The 14,440-nt window shown below is 40.6% G+C and overlaps 3 protein-coding genes across 7 annotated transcripts in view; 2 read left to right on the top strand and 1 right to left on the bottom strand.

Moving 5' to 3' along the window:
- LOC107731709 (cathepsin F-like) overlaps positions 1 to 42 on the bottom strand; it is a 7,767-nt gene extending 7,725 nt beyond the window's left edge. The window contains exon 1 of the mRNA XM_016542855.1: positions 4 to 42. Coding sequence (XP_016398341.1) covers positions 4 to 42 — 39 coding nt within the window. The remainder of the gene's footprint in view (positions 1 to 3) is intronic.
- A 474-nt stretch (positions 43 to 516) lies between these two features.
- LOC107731727 (tRNA 2'-phosphotransferase 1-like) lies at positions 517 to 3,591 on the top strand. Of its 5 annotated transcripts, none has more exons than XM_016542887.1 (7): positions 517 to 597; positions 706 to 794; positions 1,207 to 1,288; positions 1,542 to 1,711; positions 1,856 to 2,033; positions 2,248 to 2,304; positions 2,394 to 2,677. In XM_016542887.1, exons 2-7 carry the CDS (start codon positions 744 to 746, stop codon positions 2,549 to 2,551), a joined length of 696 nt encoding a protein of 231 aa, XP_016398373.1. In that variant the 5' UTR covers positions 517 to 597; positions 706 to 743; the 3' UTR covers positions 2,552 to 2,677. The 5 variants fall into 5 exon arrangements, with proteins under 5 accessions (XP_016398373.1, XP_016398372.1, XP_016398375.1 ...); XM_016542889.1 differs by lacking the exons at positions 517 to 597; positions 706 to 794 and adding exons at positions 904 to 1,025; positions 3,141 to 3,591 and having other exon boundaries at positions 2,394 to 2,504; XM_016542888.1 differs by lacking the exons at positions 517 to 597; positions 706 to 794 and adding exons at positions 904 to 1,025; positions 3,002 to 3,067 and having other exon boundaries at positions 2,394 to 2,504.
- A 1,848-nt stretch (positions 3,592 to 5,439) lies between these two features.
- LOC107731728 (uncharacterized) lies at positions 5,440 to 13,722 on the top strand. The gene is made up of 2 exons (XM_016542890.1): positions 5,440 to 7,017; positions 7,375 to 13,722. The coding sequence occupies exons 1-2, from the start codon at positions 5,544 to 5,546 to the stop codon at positions 13,017 to 13,019; spliced, it is 7,119 nt and encodes a 2,372-aa protein (XP_016398376.1). The 5' UTR covers positions 5,440 to 5,543; the 3' UTR covers positions 13,020 to 13,722.
- Positions 13,723 to 14,440: the final 718 nt, after the last annotated feature.

The following is a 14,440-nucleotide window of genomic DNA, read 5'->3' as shown; positions in this document are numbered from 1 at the left end:
AACGCAGCAGGAGATGACGGGGACACCGCGGTTAAAGTACATGTTGTCGAGCTCTCGGAAAAGAAAGCAACGTAGTAAGATCAGGACAGGTCTTTGTTTTTAGATCGTAAGCTCGCAGTGTTTTTGTCGCTCCACACGGCACAGTGACAGTCCGCAAGACGCCCCGCACAAAGATGGACGACTGAAAGACGCAGTAATGCCCCGCACAAAGATGGACTGATGCCCCTCTGTGTGGGGGTGGGGCATATTTTGGTTTTAATAATAATAATTTGCTTGTCGTTCTTAACAATTATTGATTACAAAACAAAACTTTTATTTCTAAGTTGTTGGGCGGTAACGAAAGATAAAAAAATAAAGATTTTATTTTAATTTATTGATATGTTTTATAAATTATTTATCGCTAGTTTACACCTCATCTAAAACTCATAAATCAGTGCATTTACCACCAGTAGATGGTGTAAAATATTTTAGAACATAAAAAATGAACTCTTTACTGCGCCCTACTGGCCGCTGGATGCTAATGCCTCTCTCACCGTTTTCTCTGTTCCGGTTGACAGGGAATTTCAGCAACGAAAGCATTTGGAAAGGAGTTTAAATGTACAGTATTCGTATAGATGAATAACCCAAGTTAAATGGTTGTTAGTTGTTTAAAGATGTAGATGTAAAGAATTACACGAATCAAATGTAACTGCATATATCTGATAGCTGTGTTGGTGAATGATACAATCACAAGTGTGTCGCAAATGGACTGTCAACCTCGAGGAAGAGGAGGGCGAGGAAACCGAAATGAAGAGGTGAATTTATTACTTTTACACAAACATTTACTATGGTAATCACAATTTTACCATAATTATTTAATATAAGTTCTTATTTAACAAGTGTAAGTTTTTATTTCAAGAATTACACGAATCAAATGTAACTGCATATATCTGATAGCTGTGTTGGTGAATGATACAATCACAAGTGTGTCGCAAATGGACTGTCAACCTCGAGGAAGAGGAGGGCGAGGAAACCGAAATGAAGAGGTGAATTTATTACTTTTACACAAACATTTACTATGGTAATCACAATTTTACCACAATTATTTAATATAAGTTCTTATTTAACAAGTGTAAGTTTTTATTTCTTTTTTTTGTTTGTTTTGTTTTATATTTTAATCTGTGCACAGATATGAGTTATGTTATATTTCTATTTTGCGTCTTTCAGAGCAGAGATGTGCGTCTGTCTAAATCACTGTCTTATGCATTACGCCACGGTGCCAATAAGATGGGTCTGCAGATGAACTCGGGTGAGAGATGATATCCATAAACTAGTGTAGGATTGATGATGATGATGATTGTACACCCACATGAGAACACCCACCCTGTCTGCTTACAAAATTGTTATGTAGGTATTTTATGTAGGTATTTTGTGTGAGCATATGATGATTACTGTTGTTGTTTGACAAGAAAACAAATGATTCATTCAGAAGTTATAATTCCTTGGATTTAGTTTTTTAACATCCCTGTTGTCCGTCTGTAATTATGTGACCTTGTCCACAGATGGCTTTGTATTTGTGGAGGAACTACTTGCTCATAAGCAGTTCCACTCGTTTTCATTGGAGGATGTGGAGCGAGTGGTGGCCACCAACGACAAACAGCGATTCAAGCTTTGCCACCACCCTGAGGATGGTCACCTTCAGATACGAGCCAATCAGGGTCACTCAGTGCAGGTCAGTTTGGTTCAGAGGTCATGCAAAGTCTACAATCTTAATTTTAGAAATAGGTTTAAAAAAAATTGGAGATGGTCACTGGAGCAATTGCTTGACAAGTCTGCATAAGTTGATAGATGTTGTTACACAATGTGTCTCTTCAAGGTTACAGATCTGGAGTTGAGAGCAGTAACACTTGATGATCCAGACTATCCAAGAGAAGCTGTTCATGGCTCATATATGAAACACTGGCCCTCTATACGCAGTCAGGGCATCAGCAGAATGAACAGAACTCACATACACCTGGCACCCGGGCTTCCTGGAGATGGCAGAGTCATCAGTGGTGAGTAGCATGCAGATTAAATTCATTTCTAGAGGTCTTTATTTCATGAGAGTTATAAATATTTATTTATTTATTTAATTGGCACAATTAGGATAGCAGAAAGCAGTCCAGACCAAGACTATGTGTACAGAATATGCAAATATGATTTTTAAATGTAATTTTAATATATAAATTGATTATTTAGTGATGCAAATGGCCTCTTTTCTGTTTTTGGGTATGAGACAGAGTTGCGATCTGGCTGTGTACATTGATGTTGCAAAAGCTATTTCAGGTATCAAGAAATCATAAAAAGCAATTTAAAGTTGAGTAAGTAGCAATGTTAGTGCTGAAGTGCTAATGATCCCTCTGGTTGATGTTCAGATGGGATTCAGTTTTTTAGGTCGGAGAATGGCGTACTCCTGACCCCTGGAGATGCTGCTGGCATGTTACCGCCATGCTATTTCTCTCGAGCACAAAGACTAAAACCCTCACGTGAGTTACATTCACAGCCAGCTCATCAAGTTTTACTGAACTCCTAAAGACCGTTCAGAAAGATTCATTTCTGTTCTGTATGACTGTAACATACCGTACATGCATTTGATATTGTACAGTGCAGATTGGTGATAATTAGATTTTAAAGGGGTCATATGATGCAATTTCAAGTTTTCTTTTCTCTTTAGAGTGTTACAAGCTGTTAGTGCATAGATAAGATCCCTAAAGTTGCAAAGACTAAAGTCTCAAACCCAAAGAGATATTCTTTATAAAAGTTAAGACTCGTCCACGCCCTCCTAAAACGCCTCGTTTAAACACGTTACTCGCTTTTCTTAAGTAGATTCAGTGATTACTTTTTACAGTGTGTGTGTTTCGTTGTGAAAGTGAAACTACTTTGTTGGGTCTTCCAAAAGAGGACACAACTACAAATCAGTGGTTAAGTTGTATTTACAACACTGTTCCAAAACAGTTCAACCCAAATATTCAAGTATGTGCAGCGCATTTTATGGAGGACTCTTTCCTGAACCTGGGAAAGTAGCCTGCAATGCAGTCTACAACACAAAATAATGTTATTTTTAGCAATGTCATATGACCCCTTTAAGAGATCATAAAGGATATTGTTTTTTTTTCTTTCAGCTTGTGAAATTGAACTACATTAGCTGTTGAAGAGGATCTCCTTCTGAACTTAAAACAAAAATGGAGATGTACATTTGACTTTTCGAATGCATTAAAGTGGAAGATCTGTTTCTAAGAAATAATAAAAAATTTCAATAGCACGATTAGGCCATATTATTTATTAACAGGGTTGATTATACTCTGACATCAAAAGATAGAAATTGAAATAATTGAGATTATATGCACCCACAGATGACTTTGGGAAGAATTTATGGGAAGACAAGGACTGATCGTCTTTTTTTGTACCTTTAACCTCATATAAAACTGCTGTGCAGTTGGACATGTATGAGCTAATCTGCTTTGTTAGATTGAGTCATGATGTTATCCAGGAAATTTCCAAGGGAATAGTTGCAGTGCAGTATTAGAATCAATGCATTGAAATGCACTTTTACTATGCAATTATATTAGACTTTTATCTCCAAACAAGGACAAAATCAGAATTTCCTGCACTACATATATTATGGAATCAGTGGCATATCTAAAAGGTTACGTGGTGTTTTGTATACAAATTGTCAAGTGACCTCCTAAGCCGGTTTTATTTGTGGGGCAGTTTCTACCCACTGCATATTTGTCAAAAAATAGAATATCTAAATACACTGAGCTCAAGATAGAAATGTGTCATATGTCTGCAGGGGGATTTCTGCAAGCATATTTATGTACAGTGTGCTAGATAACAGTGTGCTGGAGACACATAACACGCAAAGGTGTTTTTTTTTTTTGTTGGCTTATGTGCAATTAATCCTGTTTGTGTTCTGTAAAAGCACACCACCTTTCAGTCAAAGGGATTAAATGGCAGGTGGCTCCATGAGAATGCATTTCTCTAGCTTTATTTCATAGTCATTCAAAATTCTGTTTTGACTGTCCATTGCCTGATCAAAGACCTATTCTTGGTATTGTCAAGCTGCTGTGCTTTTGGATTTCTGTCAGTAGTGTGGTGTGAACACTAAATACCCGCATCGCAGAAGTGCTTGGCATTCTTTCCCTATAAGACGATGAACTAGTCTGTAACCACATGAAACAAATATACTTTGATGCACTGAACAAAGGGCAGTAAAATATGGAAAGAAGATAGCTAATGTCACAAGTTCAAGTGGTCAATAGGTTAAATCACTTATGTTTTTATGCAGTTTTTTTTTTTACTAAATTTAAATTGAAATATATAATTTTAAATTGGCAGCATTTTCAGGCTCAAAGCAAAGAATCACTTTCCCAAACTTAAGTTTAAAAAAAACATTGCAGCTCTTCAGGATGAATTACTTATGCTGTAGTCCTCATTTACAGACTCTTTAGGTGTAAGGAAGAGTTTTCAAGAGCTGGATGTTTCAATCTAACACTAAAGTACAATTGGTGTGTACTTTGTAAAACTGTCATTTTGTGTCCTCTGTCGTCTCTAGGCAGCCTCTCAAAGCAAAGTTTCCCCTTATAGAAGAGGTCTAAAATTAGTGAGCCCCTATGACTGTCTTGGCCTAGTATGTCAGATTCCATTCAGACTCCGTCTATCCTATCACAGCACCTGCTCCTAGCTGTAACACCCTTTTAAGCTTGGCGGAGAAATGCACCTATGTCCAAGCATGATTAAAAAAGCTTCAGGTCAGGTTAATCTTTTACTTTTTTTGTGCATGCTTGTGTCTCTTTTTTTAAAAAGTGATGTCAATTAATGTTTGAAATAGCTGGGCTCTGTGAGGTCAGACAGGCCCAACGGTACAGGAGTCGTAGCATTTTTTTTGGACTTAGCTTGAGGGGCTGGACATATCTGTGCAGTGAGTGGCGATGAATGGTCAGTTTGGCACTCGGAAACCTGTAACCCCAGTTGGAGCCTCATTCACAGCTCATGGTACACTGCATAACTGTCCCCTGTGAATGCTCTCTGAAGGGGCTGTTTCATTCAAACTGGCCATATGGAAAACAGCAGAAAAAGGCAAGTATCATATCTGATGACTTTTATGTGAACTTTGATATCTGCATGTATGTTATAACATGTTTTACACCGGCAAAGTTACTGTATATATTTTTGCATCAGTAAGTTTGCATTGAGTTATGTCTGTCAATGGTCATAAGAGTAATCCTCTAATCTTATAAGTAATACTGTTTACTATTATTAAGTACAGTTTAGTATAAGCACACTGTATTTTGTTTGGAAGAGACACAATTGTTTAAAGTAACTATAATTTCTAATAGACTGTAACTTTTAGAATCTTTATATACATCTACATGAAAACATTTTCTATAGACTTCTTAAGATTTGTCATGAGAATTATTTAATTCTTACATTCTTAAGTTTTCATGATTGTTTCTTTTGAGTTTAGGCATTTATAAAAGGCTCAAGTGACACAACCCAATGTCTGTGGTATCTGAAGTGAAGAAATGGAACGCTTTCTTCGCAGTGCTCCACACACGTTCAACCTGCAGAATCGTGAAGGGCCAAATCGTGTGGAGATCTTTGACATCACTTCAATCCCCAGCCATCGTAATGCCATATCTGAAACAACCTGCCTGTGTGACATTTTTGGGGATGACTGCAAGTCTCCGTCACTTTCCAGTAGCCCAGCCTCTGCCGCATTTATCAGGAGGGAAGTGGACCAGTCTTTTCCAGCAGATGATACCAATGACTCTTCAGGATCCTATCACACTGCCAATGGATCTGATTTAAGCGACAACACTGAAGTCACTTACAACACACCTTCTCCAGAAAATATCAAAAAATTTTCCACATCTGAGACCAGGGAATCACGTTCACCCCCAGCTGAATCAACCATCTTGTCTGATTCCAATAATGGACTTAAACCACTAGACTGCACACCACCTGCATCAAAAGTCAATGGTAATGACCTTTCACATACAGATAACTGGGAAGAACCACAAGTGTCAGTGAACAATGCCCCAGTGAATGAAATGGGAATCACGAACGCATCTGAACCACAGTATGTGAATTCAACAACAGCTACTACCCTGATTAATCCAGCAAATGGACCTTCTAATACTTTATCCTGCTCTTCAGAAGAGAAAGAACCTGCTGTTTTTGAGCAAGAAGGAATTATGAAAACACCTCAACATACAAGTACAAGCCCATTTTTAGATAAACAAATATTTGAATCAGACTGTGAATCCTTGGCAGGATATCCACTTGAAAAAAATAATGTGATGTCTTCTGAGAACAAAGAGAGTATGAACTATCGAAGTCCACAAGAGCAAAACATTCTCTTTGCTCAAGGGACGGTGAACAGTGGCTCTGCATCAGAACTGTCAAACCCTTCTCCAACAGATTGCAGCCCTATGCAGGAAATGTCTACTTCACCTTCAAACAGAGATATTTCTTTTCTACCCATACCCAGTGTCATGCCACAGCCCAGATTAACCTCCACCTCACCTGTAAGCAGGGAAACTACCTCCACACTTGCATGCACAGGTAGATCTTCACCTGAGCTGCTGAATTTGTGTCCAACTCAAGTTAGGAATGCATCAGAGTCTCCAAACTTGGAGGACACTTATGGTGCTTCTTTATCTGTATCTACACTTCATACCAGTGATAATGTGAAAATAGATTATCTAACTGTGTCTGCCATTTCTACTGAAACAAGAGGAATGGTATATTCATCCATAGATGGTAGAGAAAGACTGAAATCACCTGAGATCAATGAAACCTGCTCTTCTCCTGAGCACTCAGCACCTGCTTACTCACCAGAACCAGTATTGATTCACTCCCCTATGGGTTACACCATCAGCCCATCACCTACATGTGAGAAAATTGTTTCTTCAATTGAACCTGAAGACTCACCATCCTCCCCTGTATTACCTGAGATCAAAGAAATCTGCTCTTCCCCTGAGCACTCAGCACCTGCTCACTCACCAGAACCAGTACTAATTCACTCCCCTGCGGGTTACATCATCAGCCCATCACCTACATATGAGAAAATTGTTTCTTCAATTGAACCTGAAGACTCACCATCCTCCCCTGTATCACCTGAGATCAATAAAACCTGCTCTTCTCCTGAGCACCCAGCACCTGCTCACTCACCAGAACCAGTACTAATTCACTCCCCTGTGGGTTACATCATCAGCCCATCACCTACATATGAGAAAATTGTTTCTTCAATTGAACCTGAAGACTCACCATCCTCCCCTGTATCACCTGAGATCAATGAAACCTGCTCTTCTCCTGATCACTCAGCACCTGCTTACTCACCAGAAAAAGTAATGATTCAATCCCCTGTGGGTTACATCATCAGCCCATCACCTACATATGAGAAAATAGCTTCTTCAACTGAGCCTGAAGACTCACCATCCTTCCCTGTAGTCACAAGGATTGATTACAGTGATATCTGCTCCTCTCCTGATCACTCCATTCCAGCTCACTCACCAGAACCTGAAATAATTCACTCACTGATGGGTTATACCATCAGCCCATCACCTATAAATAAGAGAATGTTTTTTTCAGTAAAACCTGATGACCAACCATCCTCCCCTGCCATCACAGGAACTGATTACACAGCAACACCAACATGCAGTAGAGATTCCACACCTGTGTTAAGGAGCATTACCTCCACTCCAAACAGCAGAGAAAATTACCTTACACCAGAGCCCAATTGCCCAGCCCCTACACTGGAATTGAGATCAGTCACCTGCTCACCTGAAATCAAAACAATATCATATAGTGTTCTGCCACAAAATACAAAATACCCTGGCATCACATATAGTGTTACACCAACCGAAGATTTAGCACAATCACCTGCAGTAGAGACAAATGTCTGTGGCAACTCCTCTGAAACTTCCAACTATCTTTTTGGAAATGACACCTCTGTCTCACCTAGCTCAAGGAACTTTTTGTCAACACCAGAAAGTAGATCAAGGCCCTCATCAGCTGCATCAGACCATACCAAACACACAGCACAATCCCCTGATCTCCAACCTGAGCCTTCCATCACTCTTGAAAAGGCAGAAAATCAGACTTTATCCATAATCTGTGATGGAATTAATCATCCTTTCTCTAACCCAATAGACTGTTTTAATTGTTTTGATGACCTTGCTGACACAAAGACTCCCAAAAGCATTGCATCTGTCCCGGACGAATGCAAAGGCAGTGGACCACCAGTTCTTAGCCAAATGCAGATCTTGCAAGCTTCAACCTCTAAAACCTCAGATTCTGGATCGCCCACAGTAAAAATTGAGAAAAATCAAGAAATTGTCACTGATTACACAACTGATTTAACTGTCTGTGGAACACCAACTTCCACGAGTCCATGGGCTGCATCTGTGCCGAAGCCAATGGCATCTTTAGAGAAGAAACAATGCCATGCTGAGGTTTTTGATAGCAGCATGGGAATGGAAATGTTGAAAAATGATTCCCCAAACAGTAACAAGAGGCTTAGTCAAGTGCCTGTAGCATTAAGAGATAGCCCAGGGGTTATCAGTAGGGACAATGGTGGTGAATTTGACAGGCAGCCATGCAGGGAAAAGAAAGAGAGTGGAAAGAAGGAGGGAGAGGGGGAGGAGACTATGGGAGAGAGTAGTTACAGAGGGGAACAGGTTGAGCTGTCATTCAGGGCCAGGAATAGAAAAGGGCCTGCAGGCCACAGCCCAGCTCTCTCAAGTCAAGACCCAAAGTCAGGAATTCCAGCTCGCTGTTATTTTGAGTCGCACCCAACAACTCTGCAGCAACAGAGTCAGCTCAGAGCTCAGGACTCACAACAAGAGAACAAGGTTGGCGCCAGGAGGCTCCAGTCAGCTGCCCAGGGTAAATACAGCAGTGCAGGCTTTCTTCCTCCTGATTGTACTGGTGAGACCTCCAGCATGGGAAGTGAATTTGATGAAGCAGACAATGAAGTAAAGTGGTTTACAGATCTGGCCTTCAGAAGCCTATCTAGCCCTCAGGTGGATTATTTGGATGTGTACAATTCAAGCCACAGGTCATCTACAAATGTTTCACAGCCATCGACCGTAGACAGCCCTGGTGCTGTTGCATGGATGACATATGCAGACTTACATGGCTCAGCGTTACCTGAAAACGATGGCTCATCTTTTCTTCCCCGTGATGGCCTGGACCCAAACAAACACTTCGAAATAGGGAGTTTTGAGTGTGTGGACGTTGCATTAGAGAGCAAGGAAGAGTCCAGTAGAGGAAAGAGGACAGTACCTAAAAGGCAGATCCAGCTGTTAAGGCGGAACACAGATGAATCAAAATATAAAGGAAACACTGAAAATATTTTGAATTCACCCTCCACACATAGATGCTCAAAAGACACACTTGTTCGTCAACATAGCACACCAGCATTTGTGCAAAAGGAAGTTTCCAATGAGGTGCCAGATTCACCACAAAATGACAGGAAAAAGACACTGCAGAAGTCTGTGTCTTTAGATGATGGCTCCCCTAAGACACAAATGGCGTCTTGCATTATCAAGAGTGTGTTGTCAAAGAAAATGCAGGATGTGCAGAAAGAGACACCAAAAAGTACAGATCCAGGTCGATCTGCAGATAAAAACAAACATCTTGATGTCAGCCCCAGCTCTTTTGATGGTGTACCAAGTACCATGGAGAAACATAATTTAAGCTCTAGCCTGCATTCTCAATGTACTCTTTCATCTGAAGATTTTGCTGTCGGAGAGGAGAGAATTTCACATCGTCAGCTGAAGAAGTGTGCTCCAAAAGTTCCTCCAAAGCCATTCTTAAGACCTGCATTCTTTAACACTGGGGAAGCTCAGGTAGCTGGCAACATTACAAGGGAGGAAGCAAAGCCTATGTTGGCCCCTCCACAAGTTGATGACAACATGCAAAACTGCAAGAGTGATGGGAAAGAGGGTGGAGGTAGCAACCTTGAAGAGAAGTACAATAGTGACTCAGCAAATCCCAGTATCAGGAATACAAGTCCTGCTGTTGCTACACCAGTAATTAGCATGCCAAGCAGAATGACAAGCCGAGACATAAAAAAGCGCCAGATGACACCAGAAAACCAGGAACAGCTGGCTGGAAAGAGTGTATTTATGTCAAAAACCCCAGAAATAACTTTGAAACCTTCTTCTATCAAAGGAAAAAAGACATCTTCTCTGAAAGTGTCTCTGTCCCCTGACTTGGAACAGTCCAGAGAAATGTCTGAATCTCAGACAATGGAGAAAGCTACAGATATAAGCACCAGATCTACCAAAGTCACAGAGACAAAAGACAATGATGACAGCAACAAAAAATCTGTTTTACATAGAGTTAGGGATGTGAGGAAGTTGGTAAAAAACACATACAACCTGTCTTTCAAAGCATCAAATTCAACCTCTACTGCAGAAGACATGGTCATTCAAGAGAAAAGAGAGAAGCCGCCACAAACTCCTCCAGCCTTGCAAATTGAATGTAAAGCCATCAGTTGGAAGGACAAACAAACATCAGGCAGCAAAGCAATCCACTGTCATGGTGAAAAACAACCTGTTGACATATCAAAAATATCACAACCATGGGTGTGCGCAGAGACAAGAAGAGATGCTGACATCACTGAAATAACATCCAAAGTCTCTTCACCAAAGACGGAGTCACAACATAAATTGCTATATTCTAACTCTACAACCACAGATGGATTACCTGAATCAGAAAGTATCACTAAGAGATCTTACATTCACTGTGATCAGAGTTCTAAGATGCTCCCTAGACCCCCGAGTAAGGAGCGAGAAGTTTCTGCATTGGTGGTTCTTCCGGATTGCACATCCAAGACAAAGACCGTTGCCCCAACAGTCCTTGACTCTACTCAAACGAAAGCTGCAAGCAGCAGCCACTCTGTATCCATGCTACTGAAAGAAAAAGGGATGCAGGCTGATATTGGAGTGTGTGATGTTCTCACTGAAGGTGCAAGTGCTACAGCTAAACATGTCAACAGGCTTGAGGTACCTGTACAGGCCTGTTTATCAGAAAGCATTTCAAGTGAAGGACAAGTAAAGGCAGAAAATACATCATTGCCTTGCAATCCAACAGCTCTTGTGAACGATTCATCAAGAACATCGCAACCAAGTGAGAGTCCCAAGGGAACACTGACAGAAGAATCTTCAACAAAGGAACAAGAAAAAAAGAAAATAACTGCCACCACAACTATGACACAAATTCCAACTTATTTAGCAACATCTGGCAAGCCAGAGGTGAGGTCTTTTTCAAGTAGTACAAAAAATAATGCCACACCAGTGAATGCATCAAAAGAGATTGAGTTACCCATACAAGTGAGGTCAATATCCACTGATAGACTAAAGCCGTTTGTACCACCAAAACCCAGCTATAAACAGTCATTTGCAGAAATTACGTCAGTGTCAAGTGACCCATCAAAAGCAGATACTCAAGCATCATCTGTTATTAAACAGCAAACCATGTTAAATAGTGAATCAAAGAAAAATGAAACACCATTAACAGTAATACACAAGGATCAACCAAACAAGACTTCATCAAGAGATACAAAAAGACTGGCTGTATCAGCTGTATCAAGCTACAAACAACCATCCATCCCAGTCACAACAACTCCAAGTGTTGTGCAAAAATCCACCACAAAGACATTGGCCAGTCTGGATCAACAGCAATCTTCTGCTTTCTTGCAAACAACAAGCACTTGCCAGCAGCAAACCCCATCATTCAGTCAAGACCAGTCAATGCTAGATAGTTCCTTTGCTTCTAACCCATCAGGACCACAAGCCCTTGGCCACACAGGATCTGTGACGAGAGCATCATCTAATAATCGTTTTCACACAGATGATTATCTTTTCTATGCTTCAGATGATCCTCCCAGCTATGATGAGCGAGAGAGTTTCAGCCCACTACGGCTATCATACGACTTACCCCCCCATAGGTCATGCCGGTATCATCCAACCACAAAGCAATCTTCTTGCACCTGTACACCAAGTTCTTATTTACATCAAGGACACCCCCACCACAGTCCACAGGAACAGGTACCAGCAGCTTCTAGGTCTCCAGGCCAAGTCCTTACCTGTCCCGGAGCTCCTCCGCAAGCTCAAGTTCGTCCTCATCAGTGCAGACCAGATGGTCTGCCAGTCTCCAATGCCTCAGCTTTGGTTCAGCCTCTACACAACCCACGAGCTTGTCCCGTTTCAAACTCACAATCCTATGGTGATGACCAACCACCAACTTCTGGGTTGCATGCAGATAGACGCCCAGCTAATCATCCTTCACCTCAAGCAGCAGGTCCTGCTCCCTATCATGAGTATTCTCATTCAGCTAACATGTCTACTGTGGATCCCAGGCCTCAGTTGTTTAATCCCCAAGATTTGCCACCATCTTTTGGCAATGATTATGCAAATGAAGGTCCAGGTGGAGCTGGTGTATTGTATCCAGAGAATGTGAGTGGGCTCAACTGTGGCCAAGGTTCTCGTCGTGTCCTTCTTGATCCTGAGACTGGTAAATACTTCTACATTGAGGTACCAATGCAGCCACTCAGAAAAATGCTGTTTGACCCTGAATTGGGCCAGTATGTGGAAGTTCTCATACCACAGCAGGCAATGTCCCATTCGGGGCTGTATCCACCAGCAGCACCACCCTACTCCTCTTTGCATAGTCCTGGGTTGTATGCACCACAGTACCTGCCTTATGCAGTGCCATCTTACCCAGCAATCTCAGGTAGTGCCCAGCAAGTTCGCCATCCGGAGCCACCTCCTGTCCCCACCACACTTCACCAGACTTCCTTAAGGTATGGAAGTCCTTCAAGCCAGATGCCAAAAAATGAACCAAAAGGTCATTTATCGCTGGATCAAAGTTATCTAGAGAGCATGTATTACATCCCCACTGGGATGAATGCAAGCCCAAATTCAACCCCTTCAGACTGCTACCACAAGCCATCAAGCATGCCTCCTTCAGGGGGAAGAAGAGCATGAAACAGCAGTGGATACATGTGGTCTGTTTACATTTGAAATCTGTTCTAGTTGGCAGCGTCTTTAATTTAAGTGGGATATAAAACGTCAAAATGTCTAGTCAAAAGATGTAGTTTCTCAGTTATAAGACTAAGATTGAAACAATGTTGTTTCTGCTCATTTTATTTAAACAATGTGTTAACTACTCAAAAAGACCCAAAACAGTTTTGCTTTCTTTCTGCTGTTTTTCTGACATTTGACATATCACAGTTGTCACTTTCTGATATAATTTCAGTGTATCATTTGGACAAGTCCTTCACTTTCCTTGCATAGGCCAAGCTTATGCAATGGTAGGCCTTATCTTGCAATAGCTATCAGGGTTTAACAAACCATGTCTTCCTTGAACACCCTTAATAGTTATATATTTCTGAAAGGATTTATTTTGATTCATTAGTGTGTTTGGCGTTTTCACTTCTAAGTGACATTATTTATCAAATACATGACATACGTAATATGACATGATGCAATTGCTTTGTGCAACACCATTGATGTGCACTGGGACATGCAAGTAGATGCTGTACATTTGGGTAAAAGAAAATAATGTGGATGAGCAAGATCCACCAGTTCATTCATTGGTATTAAAACCACAGACATATTTTCTACCATCAGAGGATTGCCATTTGCTATTTTTTACACATGGATACATCCCATTAAAGATAACTGTTTACAGAATCCAAGTCTCAGTGTTTTTTTCCTCATTGAATGTTAGCTGCAACATATGATCTATTTCAGTAACCGTAAAGCTAAAAGCAGTATATTTTAACTTCTGTAAATACTGCTATAAATATATTATCACACATTAAAAAATTATGCCTACCACATATCTTTTTTGTCACATTTTGTGCAATATTATTAAGCCCAGAGGTAAAAGAAGAGTTTCCATTTTGGTAAATCACATGGTATCTAGTTTGGGAGAATCACATTTGCTAGCCACATCATAATAGAAGCTGACCCACTTAGAGTTTAGGGCCACTACTGGGCTGTCATTTTATCTCTGGATGACATCTAGTGGACAAGGTCTAACATCCTTGTCCATCTGTCTAATGCTTTCTTTTAAGGATGTGAATGAGTGTGATGTGATAAGCTATTTGTAATAGAAAGAAACAAATACTGGCCTACTGCAATAGCCATTCTAATAAGTTATTATTCAGTTAGATCTATTTGTAAATAGATAATATGGCCAATTTTTGTTTATTTCCATCAACTCTGGGATCATTCTGTTAGCTGAATGATACAAGCAGCGCATGTTTTGACTGGTGTGAACTATTCTGGGTGTTTCTCTTATTTGGGTGTTCAACATGGCCGATATGACATAATGGACCACCATGGTCTTAGCTGTGACGTTCTGTGAAAATGTTTCCACTTATGCAGGCAAACAGTTAAGT

This window comes from Sinocyclocheilus rhinocerous, unplaced genomic scaffold, assembly GCF_001515625.1.
Source record: "Sinocyclocheilus rhinocerous isolate Xijiao unplaced genomic scaffold, SAMN03320098_v1.1 scaffold3446, whole genome shotgun sequence".
Taxonomy (NCBI): domain Eukaryota; kingdom Metazoa; phylum Chordata; class Actinopteri; order Cypriniformes; family Cyprinidae; genus Sinocyclocheilus; species Sinocyclocheilus rhinocerous.
The sequence above is the reverse complement of the archived record's forward strand: the minus strand, read 5'-3'. Positions and strand labels throughout refer to the sequence as shown.